This window comes from Scatophagus argus, chromosome 8, assembly GCF_020382885.2.
Source record: "Scatophagus argus isolate fScaArg1 chromosome 8, fScaArg1.pri, whole genome shotgun sequence".
NCBI classification, from domain to species: domain Eukaryota; kingdom Metazoa; phylum Chordata; class Actinopteri; family Scatophagidae; genus Scatophagus; species Scatophagus argus.
In genome coordinates this window covers 10,099,025-10,117,624 of record NC_058500.1, presented here as the reverse complement: position 1 = coordinate 10,117,624, position 18,600 = coordinate 10,099,025, and the positions used below count along the sequence as shown (strand labels likewise).

General features: G+C 41.1%; 1 protein-coding gene across 1 annotated transcript in view; it reads left to right on the top strand.

Moving 5' to 3' along the window:
- Nucleotides 1-15,674, top strand: part of b4galt5 (UDP-Gal:betaGlcNAc beta 1,4- galactosyltransferase, polypeptide 5) — a 28,703-nt gene extending 13,029 nt beyond the window's left edge. The window contains exons 2-9 of the mRNA XM_046396605.1: nucleotides 6,001-6,120; nucleotides 6,416-6,529; nucleotides 7,652-7,779; nucleotides 9,279-9,395; nucleotides 9,607-9,794; nucleotides 9,891-10,013; nucleotides 10,459-10,560; nucleotides 11,224-15,674. Coding sequence (XP_046252561.1) covers nucleotides 6,001-6,120; nucleotides 6,416-6,529; nucleotides 7,652-7,779; nucleotides 9,279-9,395; nucleotides 9,607-9,794; nucleotides 9,891-10,013; nucleotides 10,459-10,560; nucleotides 11,224-11,371 — 1,040 coding nt within the window. The 3' untranslated portion in view covers nucleotides 11,372-15,674. The remainder of the gene's footprint in view (nucleotides 1-6,000; nucleotides 6,121-6,415; nucleotides 6,530-7,651; nucleotides 7,780-9,278; nucleotides 9,396-9,606; nucleotides 9,795-9,890; nucleotides 10,014-10,458; nucleotides 10,561-11,223) is intronic.
- Nucleotides 15,675-18,600: the final 2,926 nt, after the last annotated feature.

Genomic DNA, 18,600 nt, shown 5'->3' with positions numbered 1-18,600 from the left:
AACACTATGTAAGTTTGATGTAACTCAGTAAGGGCTTTTGTTACTTCTGCTAGTCAGTTTAATTTGTAGGTGGAGGCAACAAGAAGTACTGTCAGGAAAAGTATTGTAACTTCATTGCTCAAGCTGGATTACCCAATGATTTGTTCAGTCTTTTTTCACTGTTGACAAACTGGAATTTTAGAGATCGTGTGTCTTTATTGTGAGCCCTACTGCAAACCACTCACAGGAAATGAATGCAAAAGGTTGTGGTGAAGAGCTACAGTGAAAGCTTTGCTGACGTCACAGATGATTTTCATGTCTGCCTTTTAGGAAATAAAAAACATTAGATAAAAGACTGGTGAGCCAACTGAGTGAATGAATGAGATTGGCTGGCCAAGAGGAAGCAGAGGAGAAGGAAATATGTGCACAAATGGTTTGGACGCTCTCAGGAAGTGGGCAGGGTGCTCGGCATTGCGATAAGTGCTGATCCCATTTCTGTTGCAGTAAATGAACACTGCTCAGTCTGTCAAAGACACATCTGCTCTGAGAATCTTGAGATTCTTAAACTCTCTTTTGTTTTGTTTTTTTCTCTCATGGATTTTTGCTCCATTTCCATCTTGCCAGCCAATCTGTTTATGTTTTCCAGTCAGAGGAACTGAGCTCTTGGCAACTTTTTTGAATTCCTGTCCGCATGACGAGGGCTCTGGTTAATGCAGTCATGATGTGTTTTCCGGTCATTGTAGTTCCACACACAAAGTCTGGGTGTGGTGTGAAAGGGAATATGTTTGTGTGTGTGTGAGTGTGTGTGTGTGTGTGTGTGTGTGTGTGTGTATGGTGCAGCTGTGTAGTTTGGACACTGGTCTTATGATACTCTGATGACTGGTTACCATGTGACCACCGGACTGATATTGTCTTCATTACCAGCTACAACTGTTTGTGTTCTCGTTCGTATGTTTCTGTAAGTTAACAACCAGAAAACAGATTCACGGAACAAATTATATTTCTGTTTGCTGAGATGGTCTTATCATGACTCCATCAAAATAGTTGGCACCTAGTTTTCTTTTCAAGTGGTTGTCAAGTAATTGATCGTAGCAGTTGTATTCAAACCACATTCATCCTTCATATTCTTCTAGCCACATCATCTTCCTTCTTTTGATGAACTTAAAGCCATACCCAGGTCTCAGGTCTCTCTGAGCTCATTACTGACTGCAGTAAAAAGCCAGTGCATAGAATTCGTGAATATGTCATCTTCTACCTCACACCCATTAATGAGGAATATCTCATGACAGACATAGAAAAGAGAGACTTTTCATACATTGTTCAAACTGCAGGCTGTAGATGTGCTGTGCAAATTAAACACAGGTGTAGAATGTGTGGATGGTTGTTCGAGTAGCATTATGTGTATGACACATTCTGCAGTGGAAAACACAGAAACACGCAAGGTTCGTTTGTGTAAGAGCCAGTATCGAAACAAAGAAATCTTCTAAACCTTCCGATGCACTTCAGTGCTGATTGCAGCCTGCATCAAAGTTAGCACTGCAACAACAATCCAGAAGGGCACTCAGAGATCACATACCATCAACAGTCCACCTTCCTATGATATGCAAAGCTCACTGTCAATATTATCGCATGTTCTTGTGAAGCATTAAAATTTTTTTCCCCAGTATCTAACAGATAATCAGTCTTTTCTCTATTTGTTTTTAGCTTTTAGCCTTTCCTTCTAAGGACTGTGAATCTGAGGTAAAATAAGAGTAGTCTTTATTATTTATTAGCAAACAATTATCACTGAAAATGTAATAGTGAGCCAATCCTCTACGACATTTTACGTATGAGCTTTATGAGATTCCAACCACATCACAGAAAACATTTACAACCCCTGCCACTGATGTGTTTGTGCAAATTTGTGCTTTTGCATATATCTGTGTCTCTTGAGGTGTGCACTGAATGGGCCCTCGGGAGAGCATTACACATTGCTGCTTACATAACCTTAAGTTACCCATGACAACAGCAATGTTCAGAGAGAGGAGGGTCGAGGCGTGTGAGTGGGCAGTCTCAAGATATGAGGAGGGGATGAAAGGGAAAGATAGCAGAGAGTGAGACTGAACACAGACGAATGAAAAAGGAAGCGACCATTTCCACCTTTGAAAGCAGCAGGTTCAAGTTTTCCATGAGAGAGTGTAAGATAAGATAAATTCAGGAATTTGTTTGGTGTAGTTCGTTCTCTTCTTTTCAGTTAAAAATACTTAGGAAGGATTTATCTGCTAGTGTTCTTCATGGAAATGGCATCTATTCTGCAACTCAAATATTTGTAAATACCAGAGCTTTTCAGACTTCTTGATGTGGTACAACCTTAGTGTTTCTTTTGCCATGGCACAACATTAGAGGAATCTACTAACAATAGTGTGGATTTACACAGAAAACCAGCTGTACTTGTCAAAATACTCATGAACCAAGATTCGCTGAACGCAACCACCCCTTCAGTATCATTATCAAAAATGCTCTGTAATAACCCAAAAAAAGTTGCATTGCTGCAAAAATGTGGAGATGAAGGGAAACCACGAGTGGTTTCTGAAGAAGGGGCAAGTGTGGTTTGTTCTGATTGATGGTAGTGAACAAACAGGATGCCAGTTTTGTTATCTCGACCTCCAGTATCTGTCCACCCACAGGAAAAATAATGGAAAAAATAAAAAACAAAATATGGCAACAACAACAAAAAACTGAAGTCTCTGTGTTTGTGCAGAAAATCACAAGATGATTTTCTCTCAGGGGGCAGATGAGTTCTAAATCTCTGACGTTGGCAGTTTTCATATTTATAAACTGGTCGAGCAGGAAGTAATGTATGACTCCCCTATATGATAACACCACTCCCAACTGTGAGAGTGTGTGTGTGTTAACCATGACCAAATAATGTTTCAAAAAGAACATGTGAGCTCAGATATACTAGCTGACATCCAATCAGAAGTTTGTAATCTTATTCGCCATCTCATGCCAATTCTCAGTAGATCGATACTCTCGAATTACAGTGGTTGTTCCAGTTAATTGTGAGAGATTTAACGCTAATGCTTTCAGTAACTGGCTGTTTACTTTCCAATATGTTATTTAAATGGACTGCTGAATCATGTCTGGCCACTATAGAGTGTAGAATTACTGTTGGTGTCATTAATTCAGCTTTTATGGTGACATAATACACATTCAACATTCACTGAGAAGTGATGTTTTTACCCCCATAGTTCCCTACTTCCTGGTTTTTTTATGCATGTGTGGGCCTGTGGGTGTCACTGATACGCGGTGGCAGTAAAAATCGCCCCCTCTGCAGGTGACAGCTTTAAATCTTAAAAGCCACGAGTGAATGTATGGTGTGTCACTATGTGTGTGCGCATGCGGAAATGATTTCTGCTGGAAGAAGATATAAATAAATAAATAAACAGCCCTTCAGCTCTTATCAGGAAGCTACCAGAACGGGACCGATCACCTCCCACTGCTGAGCTATCAGTGTGTAGTTAATTGCCTTTCAGAGGAAAAGCAGGGTGGGTTTGGGGGTGGGGTGGCAGCGGGGGTGGGGTTAAGCATTTTCTTTTTTTTTTCTTGCTTGTTGGCTTTTTCTTTTTCCCTCAGTTACAGTACAATATGGCACAGGCTACTGTTCCTGCAATCCATCATTCGGATTATTTACTTAAACGGTGGGAACAAACGAATTTGACAGGAACTGATACAAACCACATTACACGGAGAGAGCACAGCAGCACAGAGAGATAAAGAGAGAAGATAGAGGGGAGCACAGATAAGTGGAATGAGGGAGAGATGTGGTGAGAAAGAGAAAGAGAGAGGCAAAGAGAGGTGGGCCAGGCTTGGCATGCAGACAAGTCTGTGAGAGCTATAGAGGACAAGGTCGTTCAAGGTCTCCCGTCATGCTCGATGGGTTACAAGGGGGAAGTCTACATGTGTATCATGTACGCATGCGATGCCCCTTGCTGCTGCTCACAATGTGCACACAGTATGTCGCGTGCGTGTGTGTTCACGTGCATACCCTTGCTTATATGCCCAGTGTTATAGCTGGCTTCCGCTAAACTCCAGGTCTCTCATGTTTAATTGCATTTGTCACAGTTTGTAGCCTTGAATACCTCAGCACTAACCATTACTCCAGAGAGTGCACGTTTGATGAGAGAGAATGTGTGCCCACGGCTTTGTATACAGCAGATTGGGTGTTCACATTCTTCATCTCTGTGCTTGAAGACTTGAAAGAACACAACAACTAGCTTTTTGAAAAGAGGCCCAAAAATGTTTGAAGGAAGATACTTTACGGGCCAGACTCAGGATCCGGTTTGCTTCGCACTGCAGACGATGAAATGGCTCATCGTGTTACTGTTACTACATATAAAGCACATTTGTTCCCGGGATTTGTTCTGGTAGGGATATGCATAAATAAAGATAATATATCTCAATATGTTTGGCAGGCTTGAGGAGGAGACACCAACATGTCAAAATATGTTGGTGCCTGCAGGACTGGATCACACTCCAGAAGCCTCTTAGGATTTTTCCATCATATGGTGCCTCACAATGGCATCTGTGTAGTGTGTGTTCGGATTTGTGTATGCATGGTGTGTGTATGTGCGTCTGCTGATCCACTTCTACATGTGTTACAGTGAGAGTGACCAGGATCTAGTCTGCCTGTTTTTATTTTCCTTTTCGTTGTTAATATCCTTTACAGATTTGCATCAGCTGCACTGTAATATTTGCGTGTCGCAGAAGTAAAATGAGAACATTGATTTCAGTTACCGCTTAGCCACTAGTCTAGCCCTGCAAGCCCGGCAGTTTGTACAAAACAAGATGAATGTGATGGAAACTGTAATACAATTACTAATGACGAATCACATCCCGTAGAGTTCTAGCTCAGCAGCATTAACCCACGAGCACACCAGCATGCACGCACACACACCTCACATAGGGGTGTGGATCATATTAGGATTACTTTAAGATAAAGACTGATTGGATTTAACGGGCAGAGATTGTGCAGTTGGATACTAGTTTACTGAGGGAGAGATCCATCAATTTGGCTGCATTGTGCTGGCATGCTGCTCCAAATAAAGAAACAGGAGCAGGAGCCACTGGAAGTTATTGGTCTCTTCCCCTCCACCATCTGTTGACACAAAAACTTGTGTGAGGTGCACTTGTAGTGAATTAGGAGCACATGTGCTATACATACACATCCTCATGCAAGCACACATTTACTGCTAGGAAGTAGATGTGTGTGGGAGAGATGAGTGAGAGGGCTGAAGTTTTTAACAGTTAGACCACATCTTGCCACAATTTTCCACTGCACAGGTTGAAGGTTCTTCCTTCACAGGTTGACCTCTGTTGTGGTATTATTTAGGTCAACCCACAATGAGTGGAACTACCAGTAAGCTTCTCTGCTGAAGTTCTTGATAATAACTATCATGCAAATCCCCTGAACAGTTGTCATAAAATGTTTCAAACCTGAAATGAGGATGTAGGCAGCTCTTGTGCTTGCTACTGGTTTTTATTTGAGATCTTCAACACCGAAAAAAAATGTATTACAGTATTGTGGTTTTTGCAGACACACGAAAGTGCAAGCAGACACTTGCTGGGCACTTCCTCTGTGTGTGACCTCTATGCTGTCTGATTCATTGCAACACTATGACTGAAAAATATGACAGCCGTTTTGCAAATTAACCAGGACCAAAGTGATCTCTCTTCAAAAATTAGTTTGACTTGAGTGTTTCTTCCTCTTATCCATTCCTCGTCACCATGGATTAGCATTCTTATAGTTGAAATGAAAACCCTTTGGTATGTGGTCAGAAAGCCACACTCACCTCAACTAGAGAAGTAATGAAAGCAAGAGATTGAAAAAATGTGAAAATGAGAATCTCTGTATGGATTTATTTATTTAGTTAGTTTTTATGCACTCTGTTGGGTTAATAGGCCTGAGAAGTTTTTTTTACTAATGTGACTTTTACTGTGTGTTCAAGAATAACATGGCTAAACTCTGCCCTCTTTCCACAGTGAATGAGTATGTGTTCATGGTCCAAGCCAGAGGGATCCAGATTAGAGAGAACGTGAAGAGCATTGGCGCTCAGGTTCTGGAGCAGGTGGTGAGAGGGGCCTACAGCATCAATGGCACAGGTAAAAATACACATTGATACACCAAGCTAATGTTTAGTCTTGTAGACCAAAATGCAATTTCCACGCTGGTTTAAATAAAGAAAGAAAGTCAAATTTCTGACGTAGGGGAGTCTTTCCCAGTCTGACTGTTAGTGACTCATACATTCGTATGGAGCGTTTAGCTTAGGCAGTGAAGCAGGTGAAAACATAAAAAAGATTTAATGCCAAACAAAAAAACTCAAAGCTACACAGATAAAGATTAAGCTCTATGTGTGTGTGTGTGTGTGCGTGTGTGTGCGCGTGCGCATAACTCCAGATTATTCCTATGACTTCAACATGAGCGAGAGCGATGCTCCTCCCACCACATACCTCCCTGAGGGCTTCACCTACCTCCCCTCTCAGGTTTGTCCCGAGAGGCTGCTCTCCATGAGTAAGTGCATTGTTTAAGTTTTGTAGTATGTCTTTAATTTGATCCTTTTTGATATTCTGTAATATACTGTACATACAGCTCCAAATAAGAAGAATCTCCCTCGTTTGCTTTGGTTGACCTTCAAAGTGTGGGTGCATTTTTTTTTTCCCCCGTGTTTCTTGTGTATCCAGGTGTGGGCCTTCAAATATTGGAAAGTCCCCTTATTTTAGTGTCAAAATACTGTTTTCTCAAATCATTTTGAAACTTTTTCCCACATGGCACAATGTAGCTTTCTGATGATGACTTTGCTACCTATAAACCTCCTAGCTGTGTGTCTGTTTGAACACGCCCGTGATTGAACTACACACACACAGTTATAGGGCCAGCCACACACAGCAGACAGGATAACACGTGTCCTTTGGCTGAATTCACACAAAATCCAGCAATGCGGCATCGTCTCACAGGATTGGTTTATTTTTTAGCCTTTCAACCTAACCACCATGAAACAATGAGAAAATTCCATTTTATTTCTCTGATTCATTGTTTGTTCACGCTAACGCCACTCCCTCTCTCTCCGTCTGTCTCTCTCTTTCTGTTTCCCTGGTCGAGCTGCAAAGGAACTTTGAATTGCGTTTTTACAAACTGCAACTGACCATGAAATGTTTTAGTTTTAATAGTGACAAAATCACCTCCAAGCTTACATCTTCCCACTAACATTTTAGTCGCTCTCTGTGTTTACGCTGTCCGTGAAGTTCTGCATTTTATTTCAGCTTTGACTGATGGTGCATGGAAATTATGTTGTAACAGTACAGAATAGCTGATCAACCAGTTAATCCCCCAGATTGCTCTACTGATAAAGACTTTGACAAGCATTCTCTTTTTGTTCTTTTTTCCACCTTCCTTCTTTGTCCATGTTCTTTTCTACTGTCATTTACATTTCTCTCATCTTATTTCTTTAATCTTGTTCCCTCTGTTAACTGTTTCATCTTATTCACTCATTATTTCATTTGGCTCTCTCTCCCTCTCTTTCTCTTTCTCTCTCTCTTTCTCTCTCTCCCTTTCTTTCTCACTCTCGTGGCTTTTTTCACATACAATCTGTCTCTTCTTCCTGTCCTGTTCTTTTTCCTCTCCCGACACATGCAGAGGGCAGGTTGGAGGTGAACATGAGTGAGGTATCTTTGGAGGAGATGGAGAGATCCTTGCTGGAATCAGACCCTAGCATAGCCCCGGGTGGCTACTGGAAGCCCAAAGACTGTTTACCTCGATGGAAGGTAAGTGTGGACGGAACATTGTTAAAAGCTTAACTGAACAGCACTGTGGGATATACAAACAGGCGACTGGAGACACACAATGCAGGTGCTTCCATGCAGAGCGTGATGGGTCACTGAACGGTTTCAGTTTGAAGATGATCTCCACCATCTTCATCAAAACAACGAAGGAAAGAATTTTGGAGGAATAGTGTTCATCCCTGTAGAATTCATACATTTATATTTATATTTTATGCAAGGAGGCTACGCTACATATTGCTGATACATTAAAACTGTTCTGTTTCATTTGCTGCACTTTGGTGGGATTTGCTTTAAATAAAAGCACTCAGCGGCTTTTATTTTCTGGTGTTCAAAGTACCAAAGGGTTATGGGAATACACTGTTTTTTCAAATAGCTGGACTGAAACTGAAAGTTGAATCAAGTATCCTTGTCGTTCATGGATTCCATTTTTATTGCTCTGAGGTTTTGAGTTGTCACCTCCAAACCTCAACAGATCATACTGAATCCAATGAGATGAATACATCCTACAGAGTGACACACACACACAAGTGTTTTTGAGCAAGTCGTCAATTTTAATGTTGTGCTGGATAGGTAATGGTGGGAAGAGTAACCAGCATCTGATACACTGGAGGTTGGAAGAATTCACAGTTCAACAAAATGGTGCACGTACTGTACAGTAACTGGCATGCCTCATATCATTAATATGCTTTTACACCTCATGGCTGTTTATTCTGTCCACTATGCAAATCAGGAAGATGTAGTTGCTCTGTTATGAAATTCAAATGCAGAAGCTTTTCACTTGCTGCCATATATCACTAAGTAAACCATACAACAAGCAGGCAAAACACAAACTTCACCCTTTTCCGTGTGGTTTGCAGCGCCGTTTCATACCGCCTCCCCTACTATTTGCTCTTTTTATCACTGTTTCTTCGTCCAACACAGGACCCCGGCCTGCCATCTGTGTGTCTATCTGTCTCTCACATTCATTTGCCGTGAGGGACTGCGTATGTTCTGACAACCAACTCCCTCTCTCTCATCAGCCAGCAAACTCTCTCTCATCTATCTCAATACTTTCCCTCTCTCTTTGCCACACATTGTCTTCTATTTGACTTGCTTTTTTGTTCCCTCCTGTGACAATTTGCTTTTTACTGAGCCACAAAAGGAGCTTAAAAAACAGTGGCTGTCATAGTGACTGCTCTGCGTTTGAGAATAAACACCTTTCACAGACTTCTATGATTGATGCATGCCAGATCTCATTGAAGAAATGAAACTGCAGTAACCAGTAGCCTCTTTGTCACCAGTCTTCATGGTAATTAATGGATTTTGATGCAGTCTTCACCCACACTTTGCCATCTACCTACTGATGAAAAATCACAACTCTCAGAAAATTCACTGCAAATAGTGCAGTTTACTTTTTTGTTGCACTGTGCTTTTGTGTGTCCTCATACATTTATAGACATGTCATTTCATATCTATTGTATTATCCATTTTGTGTCCTTTAGGTGGCAATACTAGTCCCATTCAGAAACCGGCATGAACACTTACCCATACTCCTGAGACACCTGGTGCCAGTGCTCCAGAAACAGAGACTCCAGTTTGCCTTTTATCTCATAGAGCAGGTATGTTCACACCTATTCACAGTCATTGCTAGGGGATGATCTGTGTAAAGCCACTTGCAGGAAGTGACATTCTTTCTCGGGTAGTGATAAAATCTGTGTTTTTTTCCCCAAGTAGTGCATCAGAGTGAATGAACATGGCAAGCTTTTGCACAACAACCTACTAAGAATATGAATTATCTTAACATTAAAGTATTTTTTTTCTTTTCTTTAGACAGGCACAGAACCATTTAACCGAGCAATGCTGTTCAATGTGGGCTACAAAGAGGCTATGAAGGACCTGGAGTGGGACTGTCTGATCTTCCATGATGTGGACCACCTCATGGAGAACGACAGAAACTACTATGGCTGCACAGACATGCCCCGGCACTTTGCGGTCAAACTCGACAAGTACTCCTACATGTGAGTCCTGATTCTGTCTCGATGGGCACATACAGCAAATGTATAAATGTATTCCTTACTTAATATGAACTTAATATGCATAATTTTCTCTCCAAGGCTCCCGTATAATGAGTTCTTTGGAGGTGTCAGTGGCCTGACAGTGAAGCAGTTCAAAAAGATTAACGGATTTCCTAATGCGTTCTGGGGCTGGGGAGGAGAGGACGATGACCTCTGGAATAGGTGAGGGGAACCCCCCCCACACACACCTACACACACACAGCATGTTGTGAATTTCCCCTATCTTATTATCTTATTAGTTTCTCTAACGTTAGGCAGGCTTGAGGTCAGTTGGCACACAGCAGGCTATTATGGAGTTTTTGTTTTTTTTCCTTTACCACACAGTATTGTTGCCCCTCCTCCCACCCACGCAGCTCACAGGCAGCTGTGCACACTCAGGATTCTCAGTATACACCAGCAGCTATACTTGGTTGACTTGTGTAATGTGTCTCTTTGTAATGATTCCTTTTGTGTGCAGCTACACATGTTTGTATGTACTATATGTCTACATCACATTTCCCCTAGTGTTGATTTGATTATTTTTCTCTCTATGAAAATCTGACAATGCAGTGCTTGCTCAGCTTGCTCAAGTGAATCATGCATTGATGGCCATTAAATGTTTGTGTAGGGTGCGGTTTGCCAATTACACAGTAAGCAGACCACATGGAGAGCAGGGACGCTACATGTCAATTCCGCATCACCATCGTGGGGAAGTGCAGTTCCTGGGAAGGTAAGTGTCTGTGTATGCACAGCTCATTCACATGGCATGCACAAACACAGACACCCTTTGGTTGAAAGTGGCAGCTGATAATTGGAATGAGGCTTAGGCTCATGTGGTGTAAGCCAGTCACATGAACAGCCAGCACAGTGACTTTGAGAGAATTTCATCTCTTTTAAAGTCTTTGCATGTGATATGCTTGTATACTTCAGGGCTGAATTCCAATCATGCTCTCTCTGCTCAAGTTGCTCAGAACAGTCCAAGGAATAACTGTTTCTTTCATTTGTTTCTAAGAAACTTTAAGGAATTGATACTAGGTAGAAAAGTTGCCAATAATTAGCATACATTTGTTTCGGTAAACCATACAAAAATAACGCTTTTGCACTGTTTGCAGAACTGCTGCCAACAATGCTGCACTTCTTTCTCTCAGTGTAAACCACAGACAGAAACACTTTCATTGCAACCTTTACCTTGTGTTAACACAAGAAGGGTGATGAAACCTGTTCTTCAACTTATTGCCTCATTGTTAAATAGTGCTCAGATGCCATTCAAACTGACTTGTCTAACATGAACTTTACACCTACTTTCCGTTGCATTGGGTTTGCAACTGTTGCAAAATGTTTTTACCTCTCCTCTCCTCTCCTCACCTGGCTGACTGAGTGTATGTTCTTACAGGTATAGTCTACTACGCCACTCAAAGGAGAGACAGAAAGTGGATGGTCTTAACAACCTAAACTACTCCCCTCTAGTGTCCAGGAGGCCTCTCTACACCAACATCACAGTCAGCTTGAGCAGAGGCCTTGCACCCATAGCTGACTACTGACATAGGCACAGCTGGACTGCAAAACACCTGGGAATTAACGTCCTCTGGGACATCAGCCATAGCTCACCAGTTGCAGCACTGCTTAGGACTTTTTTTTTTATTTTACTGAGTCTTTGTTTTGTTTCTTTTATGTGTATGCAAAAAAAGGAGACTCAAATAAGTTTGTTGGATAAGTCATGTCAGAAATTAAGGATAAATGCTGCACTTTGTTGTGCCACAATCCATCACTCTTCTCATCTGGGCTTATCTAGTGTTCAGTCTCCACATGCCTTTTGCACCATTTTGGCCTTCAGCATTCATTCATTGTTTCATTTTCGTTCAGCCAATGATTACCTTAATCCCATAATATAATGCTTGTTCATTAAAATAGGTCACGATACACGTGCATACTCGTGAAATGGTCCCCCAGATTTTAATTTTTCTTTTGCTCTTGCAATTCTTATTTCATCGAATGCAGTAAACCTATGAAAACATTTGCATGCACAAATGACCACACAGCAACTTTAACTGAGTGGACTCCTGCAGCTGGTTCTGCAAAAGGTATGCCAAATCTACAAGTGGAGAGAGCAAGAGAAAATGATTATTAAATAGATCGAGTGCGTGTTTTCAGTCATGTATATTAAATAGTAAATCTTTAGTTTAGGGAATATTAATCATATCCTACAACTATATTTTGTCCTGTGAGCATATTATTTAAAGACTGTGACGTTTGTGTTTGCATAGTTGTATTGGATGTTCTGGCTGCCTGCAAGTGGATGTATGTTGGAGAGCAATGCTCATCCTGTTAGCAATAAGCTGTAATATCAGACAGCAGAACTTAGACCTGACTTCCTCACTATACAGATGCAATAGCGTGGGTGCTACCATACCCTTATTGGACTATAGAGAAGGACTGATTGCGTATGCAAACTTCACATTCACACACCTTTGCCTAGGCAAACATCGTTTTCAGAACCTGCGTGTGTCTGCGTGCGTGTCTGTGTATATGGAAGTGAGGGAGAGCTATGCAAATGGCCTGTATGTATCCTGCTGTCAACCCAAGGTCTTCAGGGTGACCTCGAGGAGACGTCACCCCTGAAACAGACCGACTTTAGACATCGCTTCATGTGTGGTGTGCAAGTCCAGGCCAGGGAGAGATAAACAGTTGCTGTGTTATTTTTAGATTCCACATTTTTAATGTTTACTCACCTTCTTTTTTGTTTTGTTTTTTTTTTACCGGAGAGAATTGGAGGTAGCGAATACTTGATTGCTGTCACTGTCACTGGTGTTTACAGAAACTTTTGCTTTGTTATTTTTCAGATTGTCTAGTGTTTGTAATACTGTTAGCCAGCCCTCCTCCACTGTGGGTGCTGTGAAAACTGTATCTCTACAACAACCAATCTATGGCTGCCTTTATTTTTTTAACTGACACGTCTTTACCTTGACACCTAGATAGGAACAATAAACAGATCTAAATGCTTATCTAAGACATTATAGACTTATATAAGACATCAGGTGAAAATCCAATGATTAGCTTTGTTAGCTTGTGGCCAGGCTCAACTCATACTTGGGATGTTGGTCTAAGTAGAGGTCTTGTTCAGTGGCATGCAGCCTAACGCTGTGCACTGACACGGACTACCGTTGATAAAAATCTTCTCTTCTTCTCTGGTTTGCGTGTTTAACAGTGTTGATTTTGAGTAAAATATCCCAATACTGTAAACATAATTCCATTTTAAAAAATACAGACACATTCTCTTCACTGTCTGTCCTCTAGTCATGCAGCTACTTCATTTCACACAAATCGCCTTGTATGCATTATCTTGTGATGTACCTTTTGGGGAATATGTGGGTGGTTGATAAAATGTTGTGTACGTTCCCACAATGAAATAAGAAGAGGCAGGACCTCATTTTATTTATTTGTTCTTTATTGGATTATTTTCTGTAATTGTTCAGTTTTTATTTTTCTTGAGGTTGATGTGATGATTTAGTAGGTGACATATGACAGACTGTCTTAGATGCACTGAAACTTATAGTTAATGTGTATTTGTGCGGGATTCGTGTCAGGTTCAGGTCTCTGTAAACAGGGAACTGTTCCATTTCATTGAGACGCAGATTTCCTCGACATAAACAATGTGAACAGCTGGTTTTGATGAAATGAAACAGAACCTGTAGCCTGGTGTGTATTAATCTGAAGAACAGACATGTTGGAGGAGGCCATTTTGTGTGACAACCACTGGAAGAGCAAGGCATCTAATCAGAACAAGCTAGTGGCCACTGTCTTTCACTGATCACCTCTTTTATACTAATTGATAATCAATGGTGCTGACCTTTCAGAGCTCCCTCGGAGGGATTCTCTCTCTTCATGTTTACTGGAACCAACCCTAACTTAATAAAGGCTAGGATCGGCAGGCAAACATCCCTCTACCTTTGATGCCACTTTTATTTAATTCCAACCTGCATGCGAGTGGCAAAGACATTCGTTGTTTTTGCACCTGTACAGTTGTAAACCTGTTGCCTTTTCATCCTGCCAGGTGAAGCTAATTTGTCTGTTAGTTCTTTCTGATTCATTGCCACAAACAGAAGCACGTGTTTACCTCCTCGTCAGTCAATCAAGAGGTGCCCAGTGAAGGTAGTGGACAGTAGCATCATTTGTGCTGTTTTCTTTTCCACGTGTGTTTGAGTGAAATGGCTAAACCTTTCAGAGGTCTAACTGTCCTCCATCTAGATTTTGAGATTTTTGTTTTTCATTTTGTTTTGCAGCACTGATAAAAAAAAAAGATGATTTATAGTGACCTGGTTGTGAACAACTCGCAGGTTCTTTTCTAGTTCTTATATGTTACACTGTTACACTGTATAAAACACTTTTATTTTTTCATTGCTTTAAATTAACAGCTAAATGGACACATAGCAAAAGCCAGTAGGTTTTAGTTTGAGTGTCAGGTGAAGATTCAGACCTTGAGCGTCCTGTCAATGTAAAGGATGACAAGATGTTCTTGGAGTCTGTGGTAGACTCTATACTCCACAATGCAGAGTGAGCAGCTTCATTAGCTAATGTTGTAATCAACAACACAGGCTTTCTGTGACTATTAGTCAGTTTCATCCACTAGATGACTAAGTGACAGGCACAAATCAAACAATGCTCTCCTGCTTTTTATAAAAAACAGGAAATTCATTGTTTTCGGTTGGTGGTAAGAGCATGCCGGCTTGTTCCTCTTATATACATGGACTCTGTCCGGACCAAGTTCAAGCCTGCTGCTCACCTGTGAGGCTTCATTGTACCATAATCTCACCTGCCCTGATCCATTCTGTGCCAGTTTAAATGAAGGGACCATTCTTTGGGCACCTGACAAGACTGGCAGCCTTAAAGCTTCTTAATTTATTGCAGTGTTTTGTTTTGTTTTTTCACTTGAGTTTTTTTTTTTATATATAAGCAAATATATTAAATTGAAAAAAATGTATATCAAGAAAATGATCATTGTAAATATTGTTGTGTGTAGTGTTTTAGAAATTCTATAAGGTCTTAAATCACTACAGATGCTAGCATAAAGAACAAGGCTTTGGAGGAATTTGGCTGGGGGTTGATCTGGTGCCATTTAAGTGCTAGTGAAGCTTACACACAGTGACATCAGTGGTTTTACATCACTGCTTCCCAGCACAGCATTTTTTAAAAAAGAAATGTAATTTAAATAATTTAAAATATCCTTATCCCATGAATTTTAAAATTATCTTACAATCTATGAGGTGTTCTGCATTTCTTAGAGGCCTCCCTGTACTTAATATGCTGTAACAGTTGAAGAGACATATCTTGGCAGACGTAGGCATCAGTCTTCAGATGAAGTTCAGTGTCCTTGTTTCTACATATGATGTCTCTTTGATAGTGACAGCAGTCGGGGTAAGAAAGGTGTAGGTCGTAGGAAAGCACTGCAGGATGGCAGTGTGTCAGCCAAAAACACCATATGCTTACAATATAATGAAACACAGGCACCCAAACCAGCGAATAACAATCCAGTTCCAAAACTACACCAATTCTTTTATTTTTTTTCTTTGTTTTTTTGTATGAAAGTTAACTATTTAAAGAAAAAAAGCAAAAGGATATAGATTGCTAAATTTAAAATATATCTTCTCTGATTGTAAGGGGAGGAATTCTCCTTGAATTGAAGCCATTTGAAGCCACTTGTCAAAACTTGATGTCAGCCTTATGTGGATCTGTTTGTGTAACGGCATATTATCTTTTGATTATTAAAATTTGTATGATGGAGATTTTTCTTTTATACCATCATTGTTATTGTCAGAGTACACCAATAAAACGAAACTTGTAAAGATACAGTGGCCATCTCTGCCTGTCTTGTAGTTCTGTGTGCGTGAGAAAGTACCACAAAAACTACCACTTCTGTTCAAGCATTTCCTCACTGTGTGACCAGTGGCTCTATATGCAGAATACTAATGTGGTTATAGTTTCATACTATGTGCAGACTGAACATGTGAACATGTGCGCAGAGGCATTGTTCCCGTAAAGACACATTTAGTTCACACTTCATTATTTATACAAAAAGCAAAGCACAAACTGGCCACAGTTAGAGCACGAGCTGCCAATGAAAGAGCTCTGCTGGGAGTATTATATTGTAGTTGCAAATGACAGCTGTCACTTTCTGTGGCACTTCTTCTATAGAAGAAGTGATGATAGCAGCTATGACTGGGAGACGTTCACTGAGTATGTCCAAGAAGATATTCAGCAAAACTTCTTTCTCTCCCTAAGTTGGTGTAATGACAGAAACTGTTTACTGTATGGCCTCTAAAAATATCATTGTGATGATCCTTAACTAAGTTTACATGTAGTCTGAAGACTAAATTCTTGTGTGAGCACTGAGGGACTCCACACTGTAAGCAGGATTATAGACAGCATCACGTCCCCTCTTAAACACTTCCGTCCAAACAGAGGATTATTGTCTGTGTTTGTGGCTCTTGTGATCCACAGTTACCAAAAAAATTCCAGCATCTTGGGACACCATTCTTCTGCTTTAGTACATTTATTTTGGCTGACGTGTGTGTGTGTGCGCGCACACGTGTGCATGCATGCATGCATTCAGAGACAGAGATGGTGCTTGTTGGGATTGTCCAGCTTGTCACCAACAGAAGAAACAGAGTAGAAAGGGATGCATTGAAGAGAGGTCGCTTAAGATTCACTGAATCAGAGCAGCGCCAGCCCTGTGGCATCTAGCACATTAACAGCACATCTCCGCTAGTTAACAGAAGTGACAGCTGATAATTTAATCATGCTGTCGGAAAAGGAAATGCTAAGTGGCAGGGATGGATATCTAAGTGGGAGTTTAAATGTATTTGTGCACCACTTCCCACACATGTTTTTGCTCAGCAAAGCATAATGAAAAAGATGTCTGTGGTAGTAATTAACATGATAATGCACTGTATTTGAAAATATGCAAAAACACCTCTATTTTTCCTCACTGAACTTGCCCCTACTTCTCTCCTCCTGCCTAACAGTAGTTGCAGTGTGTGTGAGAGGCTTGACAGTGGCACAGAGCCCGGCTGGAGTAGCCACATCTTAATGGAGTCTGGGAAACACAAGGCTTTGGTATGCTAACACCAGTGTCACTTAGCTGTCACACACACACACAGGGCGGCTCTTGAGATCTCAAGGGTTGTTTTGGCATGTGTGTACAACACACGCCAGCAGACACATACACATAACGGATGTGTATGTACACATCTGTTATTAATTCATCCACACACACCCCCCCTTGAGTGTTATGCCTCCCAAAAGCTTTGATGTCAGTTGTGGCGTCTTGCTTTTGTATGTTGCTTGTGTGTCTGTGTCAGTGCTCCTCTCTGTGCAGTGCCTTAAACTGGAATCTGCATCAGGAAATAGCTGAAGAACAAAATTTGAGGCTTTCATTGGTGCACAATCATGTCACACGTATTATCCACACTTGCTCTGTGCTCTTGTCTTTTAATGTGTGGGGCTCTTTTCCCACACACACACAAACACACACACACTCAGCATTGATTAACAACCAGATAGACAGGCCCATTAAATTTCCACAATTTTTAGCTTTGTGTATATCTTCAATATGATATACTATCTGCTGATACTCTGCTCTCATATCAGGTTAAATCAGCTGTTTGAGTAATAGAGAACAGCAGTGCCTCATGGGAAGCTGTGTGTGTGCGTGTGCATGAGCATGTGCTGTCTCATCCTCGTGCAAACAAGAATCATCATCTACTGTTCCCTTGTGTGGATGTCACATGATTTTATAACATTGCTTTGGTGTTACATAACCGTTTGTCATGGTCTCAGGTATGAGTATTACCCAGCATTAGAGCAATGTGCTCCTCCTCCTCTTTAACGCTGTTTTCTCTTTCATTCTGCCCCTTCTGCTGCATCTTCCCCAGGTCACCAATAGGACAGTCCTTTATGTAGTGCTGCTTCCCTAGGGACGACAGAGCATCCAGCTGCTGTCGGGCCCCTCGGGTTTAGACTTGTGCTGCTGCTGCTGTTTGCCCTGTTGTAGCTAACCGTTTGTGTTTCATCTTGTGCTTGTGCATGTGTATCTGAGCAGGCGCGTGTTTTCTGCAGCTCCTCTTGTGACTCCTGCATGCACTCATGATACACGGGACACAGCTGAGGGATAAGAAGGTTTTAAACACATCTGCATCAGATACTTACATTCCTCATTCTCCTTGACAATGATGTGCTTTCTTGTCTCGGAGTCCATCCTTTGCTCTCCTGCCTGCCCTGGCCTTGTCACATCCCTGTCTATCAGCTTGAGTATTCCTCTTCAGCGAGCCAGGTTCATCCTCTCAGTTCACTTCCTCCCTACACTGACTGTCACACAGTCACACCCATACTTGTCCATTGCCTCTGCTCATTTTTCCTCTCTGAAGCCATCACACTGTGTTTTTATAAATTTTTATAAGATAGAATTAATATCTTACTTAGTTCCTCCCATCTCACGTTCATGCTCAACTCACAATCATTCTTCAGCAAGTTTTATATATATATATATATATATATATATATATATGCCTTTTTCTGTGACCTCCACCCCCCACATCCTTTCTGTATTGCACCTCAAGCATTTTTATTTTTATGTCTAGCCTCTGGTTTTAATTATGCTGTGGTAGCTTCATCCTGTTCTGGTTACTAAGAGATGTTGTGTTTAAGAACTATGTGCTGACACTGTATAGAAGACCTGCTGATGGCGCTTCAGTGGTGCAAGGTCAACTAATTTTTA